This window comes from Musca autumnalis, unplaced genomic scaffold, assembly GCF_047663935.1.
Source record: "Musca autumnalis isolate F117 unplaced genomic scaffold, ASM4766393v1 scaffold_5, whole genome shotgun sequence".
Taxonomy (NCBI): Eukaryota; Metazoa; Arthropoda; class Insecta; order Diptera; family Muscidae; genus Musca; species Musca autumnalis.
Genome location: NW_027412088.1, coordinates 5,139,170 through 5,165,879, shown reverse-complemented (window position 1 = coordinate 5,165,879; position 26,710 = coordinate 5,139,170). Strand labels below are relative to the sequence as shown.

The window sequence follows — 26,710 nt, the reverse complement described above, 5'->3', positions numbered from 1 at the left end:
CTAACATCGGTTAAGAAATGGATAAGTTATGCAATTTTTGTTTGTGTTTTATTAACTTTTTAACGTTCAAATAGTGGTGCGTATGAAATTTATAACCTAGAAGAATCATAATAATTATCATACGCACCAAAATTTGAACATTAAACAATACAAAATATTGCACATCTACCAAAAGGTTAAAACACAAAAAAAAAATCGAAAATTATTATTCGCCTATTTTAAAGAAAAAAAAATATCAGTCAGCTGTGTCGACAGAGGTATTCACTCAGCCTCGGGCCTAAATAAAAATAAGTAAACACAATACTTCTGACGTCTAAAGGGTTTTTGAGTTATTGACCCATTTTCTCAGGAAGTATGGATTTGCCCCCGAAACAAGTGTACCGTTGTAACTAGGGCCGCATATACAACATTATGCCACAAATAAAACAAGTACCCTCAGCCTGTGTATATTGAAACAATTTTTTTCCCAAAAAACGTATGTATTTAGAGGGTTTTAAAAATGTTGGGCGTATGAACCGACAAAAATGTTGATTAGGATTAAAGAGCAAAAGTTTTGCGGAGGATATACTTAAAGGAATGGATCGACATTGACCATCATGGAAGTGGATCTCCAGCCACTACATATGGTGCCATAGGGGGTTTTTACACCATTCGGGCTGTTTGCTCAAGAAGTGTGGATTTGTCGCTGAAAAAACTTTTACCATCGTAATTGAGGCAGCGAATGCAAGTTGCTTCAACAAAAATCAAAGTAATTTGATAGCAATAGCAGGTCTTAAAGTGAACTTATCCTAAATTTTGTTTGGGAGGTACTGGATGAAGTAGGCAAATATAGTCCATATTTGAACCCGATCTATATCTGGTATATATATTAGGATGTGTAAAGTATGGACCAATTCGGCCACTCCCTTCAAAAGTTACCGTACGACAAATTTTTCCGAACATTTTTGAAATTTTGTGGGGGAGGTACCTGAAGGAGTGAACCGATATTGCTTATCTTCGAACATAAACTATGTTTGGACAAAATATTACTAAGGCCAAATTTTGGATCCAATCTGCAGATCCGTTCGAGAGTTATCTTGCGCTCCAACCACCTCCCTCGGAGTCATAGGGGTATTGTGCAACTTTCAGGCTATTTGCTCAGGAAGTATGGACTTGCCCCTGATGAAACTTGTACCGTCGTATGGGGGCAGTGAATACAAGTCGATAAAACAAAAATCAAAGCGATTCGAGAGCAGGTCCTAAACTGAACTTATCCGAAATTTTGTGTGGGAGGTACCCGAAGGAGTGAACCGATTGAGTCCATATTGGAACCTCATCTAAGTCTGGTAGACATTTCACGAGTTGCAAATTATGGACCAAATCGGTTACTTCCTTCAAGAGTTACGTCACGTACAAATTTTCCGAACATTTTCGAACATTTGTGGGGGAGGTACCGGAAGGAGTGGACCGATATAGCCCATCTTCGAACTCAAACTAAGTTTGGGCAAAATATTACGAAAGCCAAAATTTGAACCGAATCGTTTCATCCCTTCGAGAGTTATCGTGCGCTCCAGCCAGCCAGACAGACCGACAGACAGACAGACAGACGGACGGACATTGCTCAATCGACTCCAAATTGTCTGAAACACATTTCGTCCAAACATACTTGGGGTCTAAAACCATTATTTCGATGAGGCACATTTTGCCCGTATGAAAGTGTATATACCCTTCATAGCCTAAAGGCTGAGGGTATAAAGACGATCCCAGAATATTGTAGTAAAAATAGCATAAAGTCGATCGGAATAATATTGTCTGAGATATGAGCTTTGAAAGGGAACAATTGGTGTTTTGTATGAAACATAGAAACTAACAAGTAAAAAAGTATCAGTCGGCTTTGCTGACAGATATATACCCTCAGCCTGTGTATATTGAAACAATTTTTCCCAAAATACGTATGTATTCTGGGGGTTTTAAAAATTTTGGGCGTTTGAACCGACAAAAATGTTGATTAGGATTAAAGATCAAAAGTTTTGCGGAGGAGATACTAAAAGGAATGGATCGACACTTACCGTTATGGAAGTGGATCTCCAGCCACAACATATGGTGCCATAGGGGATTTTAACACTCTTCGGGCTGTTTGCTCAAAAAGTATGGACTTGCCCCTAAAAAGCTTTTACCATCATAATTGTGATTCGATATCAGGTCTTAAAGTGAACTTATCCGACATTTTGTGTGGGAGGTACCGAATGGAGTGGACAAATATAGTCCATATTTGAACCTGATCAATACCTGGTAGATATATTAGGATGTGTAAAGTATAGACCAATTCGGCCACTTCCTTCAAGAGTTACCTACCATGAATGTTTCCGAACATTTTTGAACTTTTGTGGGGGAAGTACCTGAAGGAGTGGACCGATATGGCTTATCTTCAAACTTAAACTATGTTTGGACAGAATATTACTAAGGCCAAATTTTGGACAGATTCGGGCAGATCAGTTCGAGAGTTATCTTGCGCTCCAACCACCTCACTCGGTGTCATAGGGGTTTTTGCAACTATCAGGCTATTTTCTCGGGAAGTATGGACTTGCCCCTGATGAAACTTGTATGGAGGGCAGTGAATACAAGTAGCTAAAATTAAAATCAAAGCGATTCGAGAGATGGCCCTAAACTGAACTTTTCCGAAATTTTGTGTGGGAGGTACCCGAAGGAGTGGACCGATTGAGTCCATATTGAAACCTTATTTAAGTCTGGTACAAATTTCATGATGAGCAAAATATGAACCAAATCGGTTACTCCCTTCAAGAGTTATCATGGGCACAAATTTTCCGAACATTTTCGAACTTTTGTGGGGGAGGTACCGGAAGGAGTGGACCGATATAGCCCATCTTGGGGTCTAAAACCATTATTTCGATGAGGCACATTTTGCCCGTATGAAAGTGTATTTACCCTCGTTAGCATAAATGCTGAGGGTATAAAAACGTGTTTTTCTCGAAATCTGTGCCAAAGCTAGTTCGAAAACTAATGAACCGATTGTCATACAATTTTGTGGGGTCATCAAGAACATCAAAATCATTTTTTTTAATTTTTTGCTCGTTTTATGGCCAGTAAACGTCAGTTCTTCAATCCAAAAATTGAAACATTGATTTTTTGGTCCACCATTTCAGTAAAATCTAATATTTAAAAAAAAATCGATCGATGAAGGACTAGATCTTTATATTCTAAATAAGCCCACAATAATATATGACGATCGGTTAATTAGTTTTGGACGGCCAAGAAAACACATAATCATGGTGATTTTGAATGTAAACTCCCCGTGAGTTTTGTTTTCTGCCATTTCAACTTAAAGGAAAAAGTGAGAAAACTCACTGGGAGTTCATATTCATAATTGGGCTAAATATTTTTTAACAAAAAAATTCAGGCACTAGATTAAGATATTTTCTTTCAGATGAAAAAAATCCACCAAAAAGTTTGCTAGTTTTCTTGGAAAAAAATTCATGAAAAATTTCCTTTTTTGGGCTTTCAAGTGGCCGTCACCCCTAAAACTGCACTTTTTTCAAACTTTGTGTGGAAGATAACCGAAAGAGTGGTCCAATGTAGTCAATATTCTGACATAATCCGAGTCTGTGAGAAATAATTTGTACGATGTACAACGTTTGGAGAAATCGTTTTCTTTTTTTGGAACTTTTGGGCAATTATCTCAGGAAGTATGGAATTGCGCCGAAAAAAAGCGCCATAGTAACAGGGCCCGAAAGAGATCCAAAACGAACTGTTGGACTGTACTTTTTTTCAAATTTTGTGTGGGAGGTACACGAAGGAGAGTATACCGAACTTACTACCTAATTCATAGAGAGGCCAACAAAGGAAATAATCCAGCGCACATTGGTTCGCTCATTGGGTTTTCATAAAACTTATATAACTCGTAAAAACTCATATGCTCAAAAAAATGTTAATTTGTGTCAAAAAGCTGTAAGTCATATGGAAACAGTGTAAAAAACACACATTTTTACCCATGTAATTTCAATAAATCGAAAAAAGCGTTAAACGGACGGAACGGGACGGGTACAAAAGTATATATGGGCTGAAAGAGGAGACTCTCGGGCAACTCTCTGTGAAAACAGAGTTTTGTTTTTCCACAAAAGTTCGAGTCCACTAAATTTGGAATTTCATAAAATTTAGTACCTAAGGAAAAATTAAATAGTTCATGTTGTGTAAACGCTACGGTAATTTACTAAAACGAGTTTTAAAGGCCACAATCCTACCAACCTTGCAAATACACAATGAACACAATATCTGTTATAGTTTCCGAGAAATAGCTACGTCTTTCTCCTGAAATTTGCAAAAATTATGTATTTCACAAAAATGGGTAAAATGTTCGTCTTTAGGGGCACACCACGCCCTCGCCTTCTAATATGTTTACCTATTTTTTTGGTTTCCTTAGTTTCAATATGTTTACTATCGAATCCCATATAAAAATTAAATATATTTGACAAAACAAAATTTTGATTTTTGGCCAGGAAAATCGATTTCTGAACCATTGTGCAGCGTAGGAATAATTTGAGGATTTACGATAACGTGGTTTGAGGGTTACGAAACGTCTTTTTGACAGTTCAAAAAAATCGGTATACGAACCATCCCTAATCTTGACCCGTAGAATGATGTATTTTCTGCTTGCACAAATACCTATGCTGTGGATCTATACATTAACACGAGTAGTGTGAATGGCTTGTAGAACGTGATTTTAGTTTGATTAGTTGTAGTTGACCAAAACAATTTCCTCTTTATTCAAAATGCTGTGTCTTTTGGCGTTAGATCAAGCCATATTAACCACATAAAAATTTTTCGACATCCACATTTGGCCGACTTATTATTGTCATGACCGAATGCCTAGCAGATCCACTTTAAAAGATTCAATCTAGGCTATTTTCAATGTTATTTCTTCCGAATTCCGGCATAACAAGTAGATTGTGATTTTTAATGAATATTGTGCTACATTTATTGACTTCCGAAACTGATATAAGATTTTCAGCCGGACGTCGTTTGATCCTGAACTGTCTGCATATGTTCATTTCTATTTTAAGAGGGAACTGTGTGTCAGTTAATGTCACATTGCATAGCCATACGAGCATTGCAGAAATACTGAATCCAAGCATGGTTTGGAATAATTTTGAATGCATAGGAATGCCATCTCCAGTCTTCGGTTTGGCCTATTGGTTCTTATCCAGAGTGATGAATTTACCACACCTAAAATCGCATTGATATGACCCAATGGATTGAACACAGGCTTTCGTTGTTCACTCAATATGCTGAAAACGATTTTATGGTGAAGGAGACCTAAGTTGTGTTCCAGAACTAAACATATTTACAATTTTTACAAATGTTCCCAATAACGCGTTCCCGTACACCAAAAAGTTGCAAAATGTTCACTTTTCTTTAAACAAAAATGATGCTCTCTCTTTAGTAATTTTTACACGACAAATTTGGGTAACCAAAAATGTCCAACATGTTTGCCGGCTTCGCACGCCGACTTTGACATTTGTTCCAGTGTTTTTGATGTTTTTGCCATTTATCCGTTCCCGCATATATTGAGAAAATGTATATGTGGAACTAATTTTCGACAGTTTGCTCTTGCGACACTTTTGCCATTATATAAGTTCGGAAACGGATACTCTTTTCAGGATACAATTTTATACTCTTCCTAATGAAAAGGGCATAATTTCTTATTCATCAGGTATGGGTTAATGTTGTAAGCTGTTGCTAAATAGGTGGCTCTGGTCTCGAACAACTCGGATCGTAAACAACAGGCTTCTCCTGATTCATTATTTGACGGTTTGACCTGAACCTCAATACCATATCTTGAAATTGGTTCTGAACATCATCGCCGTGTTTTCCTCCTTTTCTCCTATATCGTGATACGACGTAGCCATCTTTATTTATCAGTCCTATATACCGAATTTTTCGAAAACAGCACAACCCTGGTGCAGACCTCTTGTATACAAATACGGATTTTTTGGCTATTTAGATGGAGTGACCATCACATTATTATGTTATCGGGATGAGAAGTGATGATCCCAAAAATTTATGTCAACCCAAAGCTTAAGAATAAGTGGAACTGAAAAATTCATGTGAATGAGAATTCACCAAGATACGCTTAAAAACTCCACTTAGTAGCTGTATATTGAAACCAATATCACAGTTTAAAAATAAATCGAATTCGCAAGAATCCGTTTTTAAACAATTACATAATTTAATAATGACATTTTTAATTTATTTTTCGTGAAGTACAAATAATTTTACTACCCCTGAAAGTTTGCAGTTTTTGAAATGTTGTATTTTATTTATTTTCTGAAAACCACACAATTTTTTCTTCCTTTTCTGGCGAAGGTTAACAATAATTTTCTTCATTTAAAATTCCAATATGGCATTTTAAAGCAAAACTGCATTAATATTTTAACACGATTGGAACTTAAGGTTTTGACTTTCATCCAACGTATGACACACCAATTTAATAATTTTGCTTTCAAAATTCACTTCAGATTACCGACAGACAGCTGAACACAAGCACACTCACTATACCGCCGACAAGCACATGTTTTATTACTTCAATGACCATGAGAACTGAATAATTCCACCTTAGTTGCTAAACATTTACGAGTACATGGACACTTTTGTGCATTTTCCACTTCTTACTTTCTTTTGAAAAAGCAACCGAGAAATAAAGTCATTTTAGTTATTATTATCTTGACCGCCAAAGCCAAGGATAAGCGTAGCACCAACAACACAATCAAACGCTGTACATTAATGCACCTGGATCGATATTCTAAATTGTATCCTGTCACTTTTTCCGTTGCTTTTGTGTGCAGCGGCATTCAACGATTTGATTTGTGCAATGCCACTAGAGGTGCGTTCCAACGACTTGTGCCGCCCGCCAATCGCATGGCGAAAACAAAACTAGAAACGATGGACAGAAAAGCTATACGAAAGACTCAACAGTTTATCAGCCATTAGGCTGTGGGAGGAGGGAGTACATCGACATCGTCGTGGAATGCAGTGACGGTGTTACAGGTGTTGATATTCCGCAAGTGGTAAGGGACGAATTTTGAAAATGAATTTAAGGACTTTGATATTGGTCGGTTCAGAATTCTAATGTGATGGACATGGTTAACATATTTTTATGCAAAGCAATTACTTCGACATACTTTTTGTGTTATTTTTGTTTTAATTGTTGTTGTTTTTTTTTTTCGTTTTTCCAATGTGTGTTTTATTGATATCAATTAAGGCAAATTGTTGTGAATGGTTAACATACGCAAGTACGAGTACACTACACCGTGAAAGTGAAAAGCAACAAAAAAAACGAAATGCTGACTAAGGAATTTTTTGGCCAAGTGGCTACTCAATGTTTCTTTTGGCCGAACCAAGCACTAGCCAGTGGAACTGATTGATTATTTTTGTTTTTCTAATAGTTTAATTAATAGTTAACATCCGATTTTGATTCCTTACTTTTACATAAAAAATCCTTTTGGCCAAAGGAAAGCCGAGAATTTGTGTTTTTTTCGCTTGAGATTAAGGATGTTTGAACAAAACTCTTGTAAGGTAACACATAAACAAATGCAGGAATTTTTTTATTTTTTTAATTGTTGCATCGATCCGTCACAATATCCGCGTTAACCGAATTTCCGCATCGACGTTTAAACTTCAAATACGCGTAAGACTGAGATTTGTAATATTTATATTTTAAATTTTTTGGATAACTTCTAGCACTTTTGTTTTTGTAAAATTTTCTTTGTTGGAGTTGTAAATCTCCCTTTTGTTGTTGTTGCAATTTATTGTTATAATTATTATAATTTTTATTTTATTATTTCATAATTTTTTTATTTGTTTCGTTGCTGTTAAAGGCAACAACTTTTCTAACGAACGTCTATGCGAAAACTAACATTCCAAAAACGCGCATGAGTAATACGAAATACAACGAACCAACCGAACGAACGAAGAACAATTTTTGTTTTCACTGGCTGGCCCCGCAGTTGTACAACTCAGACACGGAGCAGCAGTGTGAACACACAATCGCGGGCAGCAGTGATATCGATGACGTTATTTAGCTTCTTCTAGATTTAGGTCTAAATGGTTAGCCAAATAAAAAATTGTGTTTCAGTTTTATTACTACAATAATTACACAAAATGAAACGGCAAAAGAAAACGACGAAGAAGGAACAAATCGTCGACGCATACCCTCCACGAGCAGTGGCCGGCCAGTCAGTCAGCCAGTCAATGTATGCACTAACAGGGGCGACACATAAAACCGCACACAATTATACTGGAAATTAAGAGATATCAACAGAAAACAAAAAAAAATAATAATAACAAAATTGTAAGAAAAACAATTTTACACCCAATTCCCATTAAATGTTGTTGTTGTATGAATTAATGGAATGGGTGAGGATGGAGGGAGGAGTGGGATCAGCCCGACATTGCATATTTCGACAGCTTTTTGTGTCAAGAAATTATTTAATGTTTACTTGTACGAAAGAAAAAAAGTTATGCACACCAATTCACTAACACATAGCCCCCACTGTACGTCACATATGATCGTCTGTTGTGTCGTATGTAAAACCCTAGAACAATATTGATAACAAATCACCAATCAATGCGACTCCAGACGACAGTTAAAAAATTCACGCTGACATGCATTCTTCTGCTCGATTGTCAATCGTGTTTTGTAAAAAAGAGAATCATAATTCATTCATTTGTTTATGATTGGACATTTGTTTTCGGTTTCCCCCTCCCTCTCCTTTTATCCATACCTAGTTCGACACAAGAAAAAACAACTGTAGGCATTTCTTGAAGGCACTTTCAATAGACGACTGAACTTCTTCTAATGCCTAACGCTTTACAGTTTTAGTGGGTACACTTTTGAGACTTTTGAGACGTGGGATATTGTCACTAAACAAAAATTTTCATTAACATTCAAGAACATTTTCATAATGTCCACATCCTAAAGCTATTTGCAAAATATACCTACAAACCCTTTTTTCATAAAAAAGTGAGAAAACATTTTAAGACAAGTGAACAAAATTCATCGACTCAATTTGACATTTAACCGATGTATCTGCGACCATAAAGAGGATATACATTTTCGACGTATAATAAATCCTTTCTCCTTCGAATGCGTCATCTTGTATGCACCCTCAATTGTTTATGGATCATCAATAGCGGATTTCTACAACACTTTTTTTTGGTTTGGTGTACTTAAAAATAAGTTAACAGCAATGTTATATTTTGGTCGCTAGCTAACCATAAAATATTTGTTAATAAACAAGTAAAAAAGTATCAGTCGGTTTTGCCGACAGAGATATACCCTCAGCCTGAATGGATTGAAATACTTTTTTTCCAAAAAAAAATATGTTTTCAAAATTTTGGGCGTATGAACCGACAAAAGTATGGATAGGATTAAAGCTCCACAATTTGTGGGGATTTCGATAGATAGGGCTTTTTTATCACACTACCCTACGAAGAACATAATTTCGCTGTAAACAGGGCCACCATCGGTAAAAATTTCCAAAGGATCCTCGAACCACACAAGGATTGAACAGATAGAGCCCAAATTTGAACATAAACTAAGTTTCGACAATATTTAAAGATCCAAAGTTTTGACCAAATCGGTCGCGGAAGGAGTGGACCTATAAGCACCACCCTCGAATTTCACAATATCCAAAGTGTGGATGAACGCAGTATTCGGTTCGAGCTCTCCAGCCACTACATATGGTGCCATAGGGGTTTTTACAACTTTCGGGTTGTTTTCTCAAGAAGTATGAACTTGCCCCTGAAAAAACTTTTACTGCCGTAATTGGGACAGCGAATGCAAGTTGCTTCAACAACAAGTAAAAAAGTGTCAGATACAAATGTTGAACTTTTGTAGGGCAGGTACCCTTAGGGAGGACCGATATGGGCCATTTTAGAAGTTAAACTAAATGTTGATAAAATATTAGGAGATCCAAAGTTTGGACCAAATTGGTTGCCCCATTCAAGTGATATCGTCCTTGCATTTTAGTGAAATTTTTTAAGTATTGGGGAGAAGTACCGAAAGTTGTGGACCGGTGTTGTTCATGAAACTAAGTTTGGATATAATATGACGAAGACCAAATGTTGGACCAAATCGGTTGAACAGTTCGACCGCCACACATGGTGACATAAGGGTTTTTTACATCTTTCGGGCTGTTTTCATAAGAAATATGGACTTGCCCCTGAAAAAACTTTTACCGCCGTAATGGAGGTAGCGAATGCAAATCGCTTCAACAAAAATCAAATTGATTCGAGAGCAGGGCTTAAAGTGAACTTATTCGAAAATTTGTGTGAGAGGTACCAGATGGAGTATACAAATATAGTTCATATTCGAACTTGATCTATATCTGGTAGATATATTAGGATGTGCAAAGTATAAATTACATCGGTCACTCCCTTCAAGAGTTATCGTGCGCGAAAATTTTCCGAACATTTTTGAAGTTTTGTGGGAGAGGTACCAGAAGGAGTGGACCTATATAGTCCATCTTCGAATTTAAACTTTGTTTTGATAAAATATTACGAAGGCCAAATTTTGGACGGAATCGACAGATCCGTTCGAGAGTTATCTTGCGCTCCAACCACTACACAAGGTGTCATAGGCGCTTTTTGCACCTTTCCGCCCATTTTCACAGGAAGTATGGACTTGTCCCTGATGAAACTTGTACCGTCGTATGGGGGTAAGTGAATACAAGTTGCTGCAACAAAAATCAAAGCGATTCGAGAGCAGGTGCTAAACTAAACTTTTCCGAAATTTTGTGTGGGAGGTACCCGAAGGAGTGGACTGATTGAGTCCATATTGGAACTTCATCTAAGTCCGGTAGATATTTTACGATGTGCAAAGCATGGACCAAATCGGGTACTTTCTTCAAGAGTTATCGTGCGCACTAATTTTCCGAACATTTCCGAACTTTTGTGGGCGAGGTACCGGAAGGAGTGGACCGATATAACCCATCTTCGAACTTAAACTAAGTTTGGACCAAATATTACAAAAGCCAAATTTTAGACCCAATCGGTTGATCCGTTCGAGAGTTATCGTGCGTTCCAGCCAGACAGACAGACGGACGGACATGGCTAATTCAACTCCAAATTGTCTGAAACACATTTCGTCCAAAAATTCTTGTGGTCTAAAACCTTTATTTCGATGAGGCACATTTTGCCCGTATGAAAGTGTATATACTCTCGTTAGCATAAATGCTGAGGGTATAAAAAGGTTGCCGAAGTCTGCAGATACGACTTCTGTGGTACATACCTTGAAGTTGTTCCTCCATAGCAGAATTCGAAATTACATATTCTGGTATCATTTTAGTGCACATAAAACTTGTTTTTGCTTAGTATGCAGAATCTTCTTCCTAACTCGAGGCTACCGAGAAGTAAGATATCCCGATGTGCTCCTTCAAAAAATTGCAGTCAAGGCCATAACTACAAAAATCGCAGATATATGAATAATAGGGTGGGGTGATTTGAACACTTTATTGGTCCCTTCGCGTTTCTGATTCTTGGGAATGTACTGAGCAAAGAAGTCCACTAAACCATATGTGAACATTTTTTAGTTTATTTTACTCATCCAGAAACAAAACCGAAAATTTCTAGGAACATTTTTGTAACATGTTCCCATACTGTGCAACATCCACAACATTGCTTGTTTCCGTTAATGCATTAACTGAACATTTCTTCGAACCGTGTCTGTCTTTCTCAGTTCTTTTCTCAGAATGAACTTCATAGTTCCTCAATCTCGTTCCTTGACTCCAAATAGTTCCTTCGTTCATGTGTCATTGGAGAACCCTTTTCCGTTCATTAGTTCTTTTTATCGTTCACTAGCCTTTTTATTGTAAAGTTCTCAACAGAATCATGTAGAAATAATGGTTTTAGATGCCAAGTATGTATGGACGAAATCCGTTTCAGACAATCTGTAGCCGATCGGTTTAGCCATGTTCGTCCGTCTGTCTGTCTTCCGGCTGGCTATATGCCCACTATAACTCTTGAACGGATCAACCGATTTGGTCTAAAATTTGCTTCTCGCAATATTTTGTCCAAACATAGATCAGCTTCGAATATGTACTATATCCTGCTATATATCCTCATTCGGGTACCTCCCACACAAAATTTTAAAATTTTTGGCACAAGTGCAGTTTAGGAATACTTTTCGCGAACAAGTGTCGTTTAGGGGCACCTTTCGGATCGGTCCGAAATTTTAACAGGAATTTAATACATTCTCCTATGAACAGGTGTAAAAATAGGTCGCGTGCTTAAAAGTATTCTCCATAAGCTTTAAAACGATGCCCATATTGCCCACGTTAAAATTGTAAAATGTCAAGACACATATTTCGGGAAGGATGGACTTCCCCCCGGAAAATTATATATCGTTGTATATGAGAGGTGCCCCTAAACGACATTTAAGCCTACTTTTCGAATGGGCGTGGAATTTTTTGCAGTAGGTTGTGCTTACGGCCTCTTTCATAAAGGTACAATTTTCTCGGGAATAAGTTCATACTTCCTGAGGTAATGTCCCGAAAGCTCTAAATAATTCTGCCGAGACTAACTCAAAAGACTGTTGAGCATGAAAACGTAAAAATTGAGTATCCAGTTTGACCGTACATCAAGTTCCAAGAAGTTAAATACTGGAAAAGTTCACAATTTTTGATTAAGTGCAGTTAAAAGGCGGTTCGAGGATCGCTGGCAAATTTTTACCAAAATTAATTCTGGTGGTCCTGTTTACAACGATGTAATGGGTTACGTTGGCATCCTGACATAATGGTCCAGAAGCTCCAAAGAACTATCGAAAGAAGTGATTGACATTTGTCCAACCTTTTCGCTGCGTAATATTTCTTTCACACTTAAATCATGTTCAAATATGGACTATACCGAGAAAAAATCCTCCTCCCCTACTAACCCATTATTTTAACAGTGCCATGTCGCACTGAATAACTAGATAATCTATGACCAATATAACCACTAGAATAACTAGTTATTTTATGGCCACTGGAAGTTGAAAAATAAGCTATAAGTTAAAAAAATATATTTTCTATTTTTAGAACCGTTGAGGTGGAATTTGTTTTCAATTTCAACACACTTCTTATTTTTTATTTTATTTTTATTTCGCCATCTACTGGATTTGAACACACGAACTTTTGTTTTGTAGCCTAACACGCTACACACTCGGCCACCCACACGAACATTAAGGATTGTTTCAACGTGTACATATGCTTACATGCGCACCAGAAACTGTTTTTTGACTTCTAAAAAAAGTACCCGGCCGACTGTGAACGTTGAACACCCTTGGACTTGTAGTCGGACCCACAAACTTTGTGCCACCCTACTCATTACTTAATAAGGAGTAATATAAGAAGTTATTTTTGTATACATTACTTTGTAATGGGTTACATAATGACTAACGGATCCGAATTTTTGCTGGGTAACGGTCCATCGGGTATCTCCCACACAAAATTTCAAAACACCTTCAGCCTTAAAAAAGTTCAAAATTTTCTGGTACTCCTTGTAGTCATGTCGTGGGCAGGACCATGACAGAGCGCTAAAAACCCAAAGGGGACCAACTAAAAGGGCTGGATGGTACAATAACTATCGACAGGAGTTACTGACATTGGAGCAACCTTTGCTCAAATTAAATCAAGGAGGAAGGAGGACAACTCCTTCGGTAACTCCCTCACAACAGTCCAAAATATTACTGCAGTCGATAGTTATTAATTAAACAGGAGTTACCGCCATTAGACCAACGTTTGCATATCGTGATATTTCTCTCAAAATTAAATCAAGTCGGACAATTCCTTTGGTACCTCCCTCACAACAATTCAAAATATTCGCTTAAATGCAGTTTAAGGACCGTTCGAAGATTGTTGTAAAATTGTCATCAAATGTGGATCTTGTGACTCTGGTTCCAGCTATATATTTTTTCGTGGGCTCGTCCTCGCTTCCTGACTTAATCCAAAAGACCAACTAAAATGGCTGGTTGGCACGATAACTGTTGAAAAGAATGACTCTTAAACATAGACTAATTTCCAAGATGGATTTCCCCACAAAAGTTCGACACTTTTGCGCTTATATCCAATTTAAGGCCACTTCTCCAATCGAACTGAAATTTTAATTGTGGGTTGTCGTTGTGATGGCTGACTACAAACATTTTTTCTAGAGGATACAAAATATCCTTCATATCACTATTGTACCATAGGTATTATTGTTATTTTCTATTAATTTATCGTTGGAGTTGAACTGAATGATCGAAGATCGAAGATAGTTACGCAGCTCATCAGGCTTATCGGCTGTGGAAGTGACTTCTCTAGCAATGCTTCGAAGCTTATACTTATACCGAAGTTATTGTAATTAAAAGACTAAACTCGCCATTGTACTTTAATTTTCCAAATGACATGTGTTTTTTTTTTTGCAGTGATGAGTTTTTTTTCATTCAACCTGAATGGTTTTATCGTTATGAGTTCCAACGCTATACTTTTATTTTTTACAACGATATACTTTTATTTTCATACTTGTCTCAATGATAGACCAAATTTTCCAAAAAAAGCCATCCAAGTGACATTTACATATTTTTTGAGGAATATTTCAAAGTTTTACTTCGCAGAGGCTATCCCTATCGACAAAGCCGACTGATGCTTGTTTACCTGTTAGGGCTCAAGCTTGTTGTAAAGTCGATTTAGTTAACAGTTATTTGTTATATATTATATATCGGTATCTCAGGGCATGACTACAATAATTCTTGATTTGTTTCAAAATTTTCACGTTCATCAAGAATTTATGTATGTATGCATGTAAATACATTGTGAGAGGAGCATGGAGTTACAACAGGAGGAAATTGAGGTTGAAGTAGATTTTACCTGTCGAACTGCTGCTACTTACATACGTATGTACATATTTTGGTAGATGGTTCGTTCAAAGCTTTTACAATTTGTTTATTGCAGACGCAGAGAGTTGCATTAGTGAAATATATTCACAAAAAAACTTAATAATACAGTGTCACATATTATGAATAAAACCAAAAATAAATAATTATTTGTGTTCAAAAAATGCATACATCCATAATATGCACATACAAAAGTAATTTTTCTACCAAAGCCCCCCACTGTAACGTGTCCTTGACCTAATGCTAAAAAGAACAGCGATCTTATATGGAACATATGGCCTCGGGAACAACAACAGCTGTGCAAAACCGAATGTTTTTAGCCAAAAATAATAAATGGTGTTCGTGATGTTTTGCTATCTGGCGCGGCGCGCTCTCACTCTCTGCATTTACATTGTTTATATTTTCTCAAAATACGAAATGTTTAAAAATCGCCGAATATCGACGAAGAATCTTTTGGAGAAAATAGATACACAGGCACAACATGTGTAAATGAATGCTTGTAAAAATTCTCAATTTTTCTGAAAATGTTTGAATGTAATGTCGGGGAAGAAAAGAAACAAAAACGAAATGTGGCACAAATATTGGTAATGTACGACAGACGGACGCTGACATTTTACGCTGTCATTGAAATTTTTGAATTTCAGATTCAAAGATTTTAAAAAAAAGCAATAATCAACAAGAAATGCCGAAACGGATTTTGAGGCCATTTGGACACATTTAAATATCAGACGGCCAGGAAAAGCAGCCACCAACACCACCACCACAACCACCAACGTCACTTTCGTCATCAAAACACCCCCTTTTTATACAATTTGAATGTAAATCAACAAAGGTGGGAAAATTGAAATCGAATGCCAAATTAAAATTAGATTCGAGTACTTTCTAAATATGGACAGCGAGCGTTAGTGACGTTTGACGTTCTGACAGCTAGTCAGCAAGTACTAAGTATGGCCATATGGCATATGCAATGTATAGTTTTCTCTTTTTGTGTTTTATTTACAAAACAATTTTTTATGATGTTGCTTTTTTTTAAAAAAATCGAATGAAAAAGAACGATCATAAATTATAGTTTCTTTATTTGTGTTTGTTTCACGAATTTAGCACAAACATTTTGCGATTAGAAGTAAATTAATACAGCCTTGTCTGATTGATGATTATCTCGTATTTAATCTGTTTTTAACTGAAATATAAATACACAATTGGTAACTGTTAATCTGGGATGTCATAAATATATATTGACGTTAATAGAAAAATATGTATTTTTAATTGAATACATGGCAAGTGTGTAAATTCGGTAGTGATTAACTCCATATAATATTTTTCGATCAGTAGTGGAATTCTGCAAGTTGCTTACCGATAATAATAACATTTATTTAAAACAAAAAATTTCTAATAACTAACGAATGACGATTATTCCTTCAAGTTACATTATTTCCGCAAATTAAAAATAATTGTTTAATTTATTTATTATTTTTATTATTTATTTTTATTTAGCTGATTTTTATTAGAAACTGATTTAACATCTAAATATGTACAATGGAATCGCGATAATTTATAATTGCATGAACAGATCCTTTTCTACAATTTCAATTTATCGAGGTTAAAAAAGAACAAGTAAAAACGGGGTTAAGTTTGGCCAGGCCGAACTTTTTATACCCTCCACCGCGAGTTGTATTGAACAATTAATTTCCTTTAATTTTTGAGGAAGACTAAATACCAAATTTCAGATATTTGGGTAAGATAGCCACATTATCCTACCGAAATATCTGAATCTCCACAATACCGAAAATCGGGAGGTACACTTGTATGGAAGCTATATGAAGACGTGGACCGATATTGATCATTCTATTCTGGAATATTTTATAACCCATGAAAGACTGAATACCAAATTTGTCATTTCGGTCTGATATTTATGACACAGCCTTCAAAATTCCGAAAATCGGGAGGTACCGTTCTGTGGAGGCTAATGAAGACGTGGGCATACACCGACAAGTTTTTGGTGGAAAGTTATATACCCACAACGAAGACTAAATACCAAATTTCAGATGTTTCGGTAAGATAGCCACATTATCCTACCGAAATATCTGAACCTCCAAAATAATGTGGCTATCTTACCGAAATATCTGAACCTCCAAAATACCGAAAATCGGGAAGTACACTTGTATGGGAACTATATGAAGAAGTGGACCTATATTGATCATTCTATTCTGGAATATTTTATAACCCACGAAAGACTAAATACAAAGTTTGTCATTTCGGTGGAATCTTGAGGCCACAACCTTCTAATCCGGAAATCGGGTGGTACCGTTCTTTGGGGGCTATATGAAGGCGTGAACCTATACCAACAGATTTTAGCTGGAAAGTTTTATACCTACAACGAAGACTACATATGTACCAAATTTCTGCCATTTCGGTGAAATGCCGAAAATCGGGAAGAGGACAACTCCCTCACAACAGTTCAAAATATTACTCCAGTCGATAGTTATTAGACAGGAGTTACTGACATTAGACCAACCTTTGCATATCACGATATTTCGCTCAAACTTAAATCAAGTCGGACAACTCCTTCGGACCTTCCTCACACCAGTTCAAAACGGCATTTCGAGGTTTATTGTAAAATTTTCATAAAACGTTGATCTTGTGATTCTGGTTCCAGCTATATATTTTTTTCATGGGCTCGCCCTCGCTTCTGACATAATAATTCAATAGATCTAAAAACTACGGAGACCAACAAAAATAGCTGGTTGGCACGATAACTATTGAAAGGAATGACTCTTAAACTGAAATTCTAAGATTACCTATATTGGTAAATTCCTTCACCTCCCACGACAATTGGTCAGTTCCTTCCACTTCTCGAATCGAACTGAAATTTTAATTGTGGGTTGTCGTTGTGATGGCTGGCTACAAACATTTTTTTCTAGAGGATACGGAATATCCGTCATATCTCTCTTGTACCAAAGGTATTATTGTTATTTTCTATTAATTTATCGTTGGATTTGAGCTGAATGATCGAAGATTTTTGCATATGAACAAGTAAAAAACTGTCAGTCGGCTTTGTGAAGTGAAACTTTCACCTACGGACAGATCGAATGTATTTAAGGTCTCTTCAGAATTTCGTGGCCCTTTTTGGACATTTGTACTTGCCGACAAAAATGTGGATTACGAATTAACTGCACTAAGACACACATGTTGAACTTTTGTGGGGGAGGTACCCTTAGGCAGGACCGATATGGGCCATTTCAACAGTTTGACCAAATCGGTTGAACAGTTCGAGTTCGTGCTCTCCGACCGCCACATATGGTGACATACTGGTTTTTTACACCTTTCGGGCTGTTTTCCCAAGAAGTATGGACTTGCCACTGAAAAAACTTTTACCGTCGTAATGGAGGCAGCGAACGCAAATCGTTTCAACAAAAATTAAAGTGATTTGAGAGCAGGTCTTAAAGTGAACTTATCCGAAATTTTGTGTGTGAGGTACCCGAAGGAGTGGATAAATATAGTCCATATTCAAACCTGATATACATATGGTAGATATATTAGGATGTGTAAAGTATGGACCAAATCGGTCACTCCCTTCAAGAGTTATCGTGTGTACAATTTGTCCGAACATTTTTGAACTTTTGTGGGGGAGATACCTGAAGGAGTGGACTGCTATTGCTTATCTTCGAATTTAAACTATGTTTGGACAACATTTTACGATGGCCAAATTTTGGATTGAATCGGCAGATCCGTTCGAGAGATATCTTGCGCTCCAACCACAACACACGCTGTCATAGGGGTTTCTTCTACCTTTCAGGCTATTTTTTAGGAAGTATGGAATTGCCCCTGATAAAGCTTATACCGTCGTATGAGGGGCAGTGAATACAAGTTGATACAACAAATCAAAGCGATTCGAGAGAAGGTGCTAAACTGAACTTTTCCGAAATTTTGTATGCGGGGTACCCGAAGGAGTGTACCGATTGAACCCACATTGGAACCTCATATAAGTTTGGTGGAAATTTCACGATGTGCAAAGTATGGACGAAATCGGTTACTTCCTTCAAGAGTTATAGTGCGCACAAATTTTCCGAACATTTCCGAATTTTTGTGGGGGAGGTACCGGAAGGAGTGGACCGAACTTAAACTTAGTTTGGACAAAATATTTCGAAAGCCAAATTATGGACCAAATCGGTTCAGCCGTTCGAGAGTTATCGTGCGCACCAGCCAGACAGACGGACAGACATTGCTAAATCGACTCCAAATTGTCTGAAACACATTTCGTCCAAACATTCTTGGGGTCTAAAACCATTATTTCGATGAGGCACATTTTGTCCGTATGAAAGTGTATATACCCTCATTAGCATAAATGCTGAGGGTATACAAATTCTGAATTGTATCTTGATTTCAACAGAGAGACAGGCGGACATGGTTATATCGACTTAGTATTTTATTCTGATCAAGAACGTATATACTTTATAGGGTCTGCGAGGAATATTTCGATGTGTTACAAACCGATTGACAATTTTAATTATACCCTCCATATTATGGTAGAGGGTATAATGAATGCCGTTCTCTAAGATATTCATTTTAATTAAAATACTATGATTTGACATATTTCAGTGCTAAAACTTTGATTTGTACATCCGATTGGTTCAGATCACTAGTGGCTAATTATCGCCAATCACTCATACTGAATATTGATATAAAATCGATAGGTACGATTCCGAGTTATTTTTTACTTTACAGTCCTTCAATGAAATCATTTAGAAAGTGATTTCTGCTGGGGTTTTATAAAAGCCTGCACATATTTCCACTGCTAGTTTTCACCATTAGAAAGTCATACCACTGAATCATTCATAACAAAACCCAAAAACATACCCATTGTAGGAAATTCTTTGTTGGTGGTTACGACTGATGCTATGTTTATATTAGAGCTTTTTCTCGTTAATCTTCTTTATAAGGATTTATTTGTATTTATAAACAATGGATGTGATAATTTGAATCCGCTAAGTTTGCTAAATTTGGTAATTTAGTAATGAAATACATAGATATGTATGTACTTGCTTACATACAAACTTATACTAGATTTATGTATTGCAAATTTTTCCAAATACTGATCTCATTCATCCATCTACTGAAGAATTCGATTTCCCACACACAAAGAACATCCATTCGTCATTTCATCTTCGTTGGCCATTCAATAATTCATCTCATCAATATCATCTTTTGTCACACAACTGTACATTTGTAGTTTATTATTAATAATAAATTATTACCATTAATTAATCGAAACACATAAACTTTTTCTTGTTGCTGCTATTGCTGATGATGTTGTTGTTGTTGGGGATCTTGTTAGAAATAATTCTTTTTATTGGCTTCGTTCTCATTAAAAGCACATTTAATTATGTGTGTTTGTATGTTTACATACATTTTTATTCAATACTGAACATTTTTAATTTGTTTTATTTCAAATTTTTTTATCTCTCGAATTGATTCGGCATTTAGGTACTAAGTTGCGTTCTGATGTTCTTTAATTATTTCGGAATTTTCAAATTAAATTCACAAATGAAAGACAAGATCATATTTTTTCTGTTTTCGGTTTTTGAGTTGGGGCTTTGAATTGAGTTGCGTTGAATTGGTTAGGCTTAATAAGTTTGCGCGTTTGATGCGGCAGCTGATTGTTGTTGTTGTAGTTGTTATTGTTGATGATGAAGATGATGACTTTGATGCTTTTTAGTTATTTATGGTTTGCTTGACATTTGGTTGCTTGGAATTGGGAAGGCATCGATGGACGCGGACGGACGTCTTGTTTTTACTTTATGGGATGCCAGTGTCTGTCTGGCCGTATGCCTGACTGCCTGGCTATTGACGCTATGAGGGAATAACGACGACGTTTATTTACTATCTTCAAGTCACGTCACTTTGTACTTCACTTCACTTTTCATCAATTGAATTGTATCTGTATCGAGACCATTTCATTCATTAAAATTAATCAAGTTCGAACGCTTGTCGGTTCGTTCGCTTCTCAGAACACTACTATTATTATTATTGTTGATGTTACAATTTGTTGTTGGTTGTGTTGACCAAAACACGAAATGAAATGTTGTGCCGCCTGGCTTTTTCGAGTTGCAAACATACGAATCTTAACAAAAGAACAGAACAACAGACACTGAAGTGCGATTTGCCGCACAGCAGTCAACAGAGTAGCAACATTTGTTACGCGCGGAGCGGCACCCAAAGAATTCTAAGTTCTGTTGTTCCTCTGTTTTGTTTCACATTTCGTATTGTGCGCAATTTGAGACAGTGTGTGTATGTGTCGAATATGCCGTGCCTGTATATTAATGTACGTATGGATGTGCGTTTTTCATACAACCCCAAACACAACCTTAGATGAAATTCAAAACCACCCAACAACCGAAAATTTGAAAAAAATGAACTACCTAGGCATACAGAAAATGTCCGCAGCAAAAATCATATGGAAATAACGTATGTATGTATGTTCTGTGCGAATGTGATTACCCTTACTGAAACAATATGGTGCAGATTTTGTACTTACTTAGGGGAAGTTTACACTATATGTAAATGTCATATGACATGAAATTTTCCATCATTATATAGTCGCTAATATGTGCAATATTGGGGATTTTCCTTACGCCATTTACTTTGTGCGTCGACACCAGCAAAAATGTAATAAAATTACGTCTCCTCATTGCCTGCGTGGGTAGATATGGAATGTTTTTATTTCGTGTCATATGACATTTACATATAGTGTAAACTACCCCTTCGCGATCTTAGTAATTTTTGGTATTTGTTGAGGTTAGATTGGAATTTTGTCTTTTGAGGTGGTAAAGTTGGATCAGATATTCCTGAACAGAGCAATCGACGAAAAATTAGCAGAATTTCACTCGAAGCCATAATTTCCAATGCTGAAAGTGGTTTTCGGAATGGTTTTGATTTTGGAGGACCGGTCAAAAAGTATTCCGAAAACAATGGGTGTGAAATTTTGTTCTCCCCACATTATATCCCAGATCTGGCTTCTTCTGACTGTCATTTGTTTTGGTCCATGGAGAACGCCCTTGAAGTTTTAGCAATATTATACAATGGCTGACTTGCGACACGTCAGTTGCTTTGTATTCGTGCATGAGACTAGGGGTTCTACTAGTTTCATGACGTTTCGGAAGTCAGCCAATCAAAGATGTTAAAAGTTAACATATGGCAGTTTCACATTGCAGTTTCTATACCCTCTACCATAAGATGGAGGATATAATTAACTTTATCATGATGTTGATGTGCTACATCGAAATATTCGTAGGAGACCTTATTAATACTTGCATTCATGGTAGAACAAGAAAAGGTAACAGCAATATCCAGCTGACTGAACTGGGCTGTAATGTTAATGTCAAATTCCATACGACATTTTATATATTTATTTCTATGTTCGATGTATATTAGGGATATCTATTTTTTGAAGAAAAAATATATTCTTCAGAAAAAAACAAGTAAAAAAGTATCAGTCAGTTTTGTTGACAGAGATATACCCTCAGCCTGTGTATATTGAAACAATTTTTTCCCAAAAGACGTATGTATTTAGGGGGTTTTAATAATTTTGGGCGTTTGAACCGACAAAAATGTTGATTAGGATTAAAGATCAAAAGTTTTGCGGAGGAGATACTTAATGAATGGATTGACATTGACCATTATGGAAGTGGATCTCCAGTCATTACAAATGCTGTCATAGGGGGTCCCCCTATGCCCCTGAACAACATTTTACCATTGTAATTGAGGCAGCGAATGAAAGTTGCTTCAACAAAAATCAAAGTCATTCGATATCAGGTCTTAAAGTGAACTTTTCCGAAATTTTGTGTGGGAGGTACCGGATAGAGTAGACAAATATAGTCCATATTTGAACCTGATCTATATCTGGTAGATATATTAGGATGTGTAAGGTATGGACCAATTCGGCCACCCCCTTCAAGAGTTACCGCACGAACAATTTTTGCGAACATTTTTGAACTTTTGTGGGGGAGGTACCTGAAGGAGTGGACCGATATGGTTTATCTTCAAACTGAAACCATGTTTGGGTTTTGTGAAACTTTCAGGCTATTTTCTCAGGAAGTATTGACTTGCCCCTAATGAAACTTGTACCGTCATATGGAGGGCAGTGAATACAAGTACAAAAATCAGAGCGATTCGATAGATAGCCCTAAACTGAACTTTTCCGAAATTTTGTGTGGGAGGTACCCGAAAGAGTGGGCCGATTGAGTCTATATTGAAACATTATCTAAGACTGGTACACATTTTACGATGAGCAAAGCATGGACCAAATCGGTTACTCCCTTCAAGAGTTATCGTGCCCACAAATTTTCCGAACATTTTCGAATTTTTGTGGGGAAGGTACCGGAAGGAGTGGACCGATATAGCCCATCTTCGAACTTAAACTAAGTTTGGGCAAAATTCATCCGTTCATCCGTTCGAGAGTTATCGTGCGCTCCAGACAGACGGACGGACATTGCTCAATCGACTCCAAATTGTCTGAAACACATTTCGTCCAAACATACTTGGGGTCTAAAAACATTATTTCGATGAGGCACATTTTGCCCTATGAAAGTGTATATACCCTTGTTAGCATAAATGCAGAGGGTATAAAACCCCGTTTTCTTAAACCATTTTTAAGGAAAAATATCAGTACGCGCAAATATGGAGATCAAAGGCTGGGGGTGAAAAATTCTTGGCGATGAATGTAGATGATGATAATATGATGAACCGGGAAGGACAGTTTTGCCATAGGTCAAACTTCTGAGTTATGGCGTGATCAAATTCCGTTAGAGTTTTTGTCATGTAGGTATGTATAGTTTTTCAAGAAAGAATTCATTTCGCTATAACTCAGAAGTTTGACCTATGGCAAAACTGTCCTTCCGGGTTCATCATATTATCTTCATCGACATTCATAGCCAAAAAGAATTTTTCACCCCCAGCCTTTGATCTCCATATTTGCGCGTACTGATATTTTTTCTTAAAAACGGTTTATGAAAACGGGTTTTTTGTTCTAGAACTGCAACTAGCAAATTTTTCATAAGCGAATTAATTTAATTTGATTGACAACTCTATAAGCTTTTTAATGGTATACATATATGTAAGTTTAATCGGTTACATCTCAAAACGAAGCTACAACAACGCCAAACAGAGATATGGAGCTATTTTTCCAAGTACTATAGGGAAAAAATTAAAAACTTCATCGCACGATATCTCAGAAACTTGACCTATGGCGAAAATTTCCTTTTGGGTTCTTAGTATACTCATCAAGGGCTTTCATCTCCAAAAGAAATTTCCCACCCCCCAGACTTTGAGTTCCATTTTGTGTCACAGTGTAATCAGTGATTATATTATTAAATATCGTTAAGTTAGTTTGCATTTTAGCTGTTGAATACAGCTGATATGCGTTTATACATTTTTTTCCTTTGTATGAATGAATGTGTTTTATTTTATCATTTGTATCGGTGTAGCTCATACACACACATTCTCAAACATCGCCACCCAATGTTTATTGTGTATTTTGTATCCACGCAGAGCAACAGCAAAAAATAAACAAAACAAGGAATCGAAGCAGCAGAAAAGAACAAACAAAGCAAAATGCAAAAAATAGGGGTATTTTGTTTATCTTTTGTTTTGTGGCGGTATTCTCTGTGTTTTCTATTTCATCTTTTGTTTTCCTTTTCTGTTTGTTTTGTTTGCCTCTTCGGAAGGAAATCATATGTTACGGATGTGGTTCTTTTAGATGGGAGGAATTGGAATTTCTTTCATATCATATGTTTGTGTTTTTCCGCTTGACGAGAGAAATTGGGAGAGTGAGAGAGGTAATTGTTAGTACTGTGGGTGACATAAATGGGTATGAAAAAAAATCCCAGTCATAGGTATAACTTGGGAGCAACACGAGCCATTTTCTCATTGCAAATTTCCTAGGATCTTTATGTGTTAGGGTCCTTACACCACGGCTAATTGTATCTTTCCATGATATGTAAAGAGACAATAAGGAAGAACTGAAAGATACATATCTTAATATGGTACATATAACCTTTATATGAAGTTACATCTGATATGATAAAGAAATAGGTCGGCATTATAATGTTGCTGTGAATGGGATATTGGGGGAAACCCCCTATAAAATCTCTGTTTCTATTATTTTTTGTGTTCATCGTTCATATCAATTTAGACAAAGCAAACAAAAACAACAAATGTTTATTCAGCATTTTTGTAATTTGTTGTTGGTATTGTTATCTTGAAATAAATGACGCTCGCGCTCATGCCATACATATTTATGAATAGTTTATAAATGTATTTATTTATTTTATTGAAAGACTGATATCATTCTGCACTTCATGGTTATCTAGAAGCATGGAATTAAAAAAAGATCAAAAAGACTAAATGCAGAATGCAGGCACATTGCAATGCATTGTTTGGCTACCGCCCACGGTGATTTTTGCAATATTTTTAAATGGTCTCTGGCATTTGTTTCAAAATTCCTCACAATTGCCAAAAAGAAAGAAATGCCATTTTTTTCTATTCACTCATGGAATGCTGATTATAATTACCTTTTAATCTAAATATAGGTATTGATGGCGCCAGTACAAAATTCAGCAAAGGGAGACACTGAAACATTAAAACTTTTTACCATCCGCGTATTGTAGTTAGTCTAAGGTTTAAACATCTGGCCTCTCACTTCACTCCGGTGGATGAAATAATTGCTACAATTCAGTTCATGTCCAACCAAAGACAAGGACGAGCAGACTAAAGCTATTTTTTGAAAGCGCTTAAAAACATATAACCGGCGTTCCTGTCCACGACATTACAATTGTACAATTGTTCCGAAGAACAGGAAATATACGTACCCGATCAAACTTAGCAAATCAAATCACCACCTTGTTACAGAAAAGGTACGTACCCGATTAAAAAAGTACGAACAAACACAACAAGGAAGTTGGTCATCGGCAAGCTTCAATCACAACAGATACCGAAAGCCTATTCCACTAAACTGGCCCAAGATCTTAACGAAAGCAATCCTCGTTCCGATAACTTATCAGTACATTTGTCAAGAATTTTCCACTCCATGCAAACGGGCTCAACTTCCATACCTGGATACCAGATGCCTCCACCAAGGGACATATGGTATGACCAGGAGTGTCGTGTTGCTACCGAAGAGAAGAATGCCACAGAATAGTCCTATACTTTTCAATCAGTAGCAACGAGCGCCAAAAGAAAGGCATCGGGAGAAAGGTGAGAGAAACGTCTTTTCCGCAGAGGAAAATGAAAAAACGAGAGGGGGAAAAATTGAGATCTACAGGAGCCACAACGAATTCCGAAAATTATACCTCTAGAGACGAGCAGGCTAATCTGGTAATAGATATTGTGCTCAGGTTGTTGAAAGAACATATTTCAAAACTATTCGTGTCCAATAACGAAGACGACGAAGATACCACAGATCTCAACAGATCTCACCCCTCTCAGAAGATGATATTGAGATTGTACCGCTCAGACAAGATGAGGTAAAGACAGCAATAAACCGGGTGAAGAATAATAAGGCAACAGCAGCCAATGGCTGTTCAAGACTGGAGGCGACACGGTGATAAGGTTTATGTTCGGCTAATTAGCACGTGTAGCCGATAATTGGAACGTTGTCATCCCATGTCCCTTGCGAAATTATAGAGCATAAGGGGTCGATTATGGATAGCAACTCAACTGTAGTTGCGTTGCCAGAAGAGAAAATCATGCAATTACAATCAGTACAAATACGAAATGTTTGGCAAATTCAATCAATATCAGTGTTTTGAACCT

The 26,710-nt window shown here is 36.7% G+C and overlaps 1 protein-coding gene across 32 annotated transcripts in view; it reads right to left on the bottom strand.

The window, feature by feature from the left end:
- The window catches only part of kcc (solute carrier family 12 member kcc), a 108,022-nt gene extending 86,834 nt beyond the window's left edge, over positions 1-21,188 (bottom strand). For 6 of the 32 annotated variants that reach the window (XM_073957115.1, XM_073957116.1, XM_073957120.1 and 3 more), the window contains exon 1: positions 6,667-6,924. In XM_073957115.1, coding sequence (XP_073813216.1) covers positions 6,667-6,845 — 179 coding nt within the window. In that variant the 5' untranslated portion in view covers positions 6,846-6,924. Of the gene's footprint in view, positions 1-6,276; positions 6,936-7,175; positions 8,236-20,157 lie in introns of those variants that run through there. The other 26 variants (XM_073957131.1, XM_073957138.1, XM_073957145.1 and 23 more) reach the window with 19 other exon arrangements.
- Between the last annotated feature and the right edge of the window lie 5,522 nt (positions 21,189-26,710).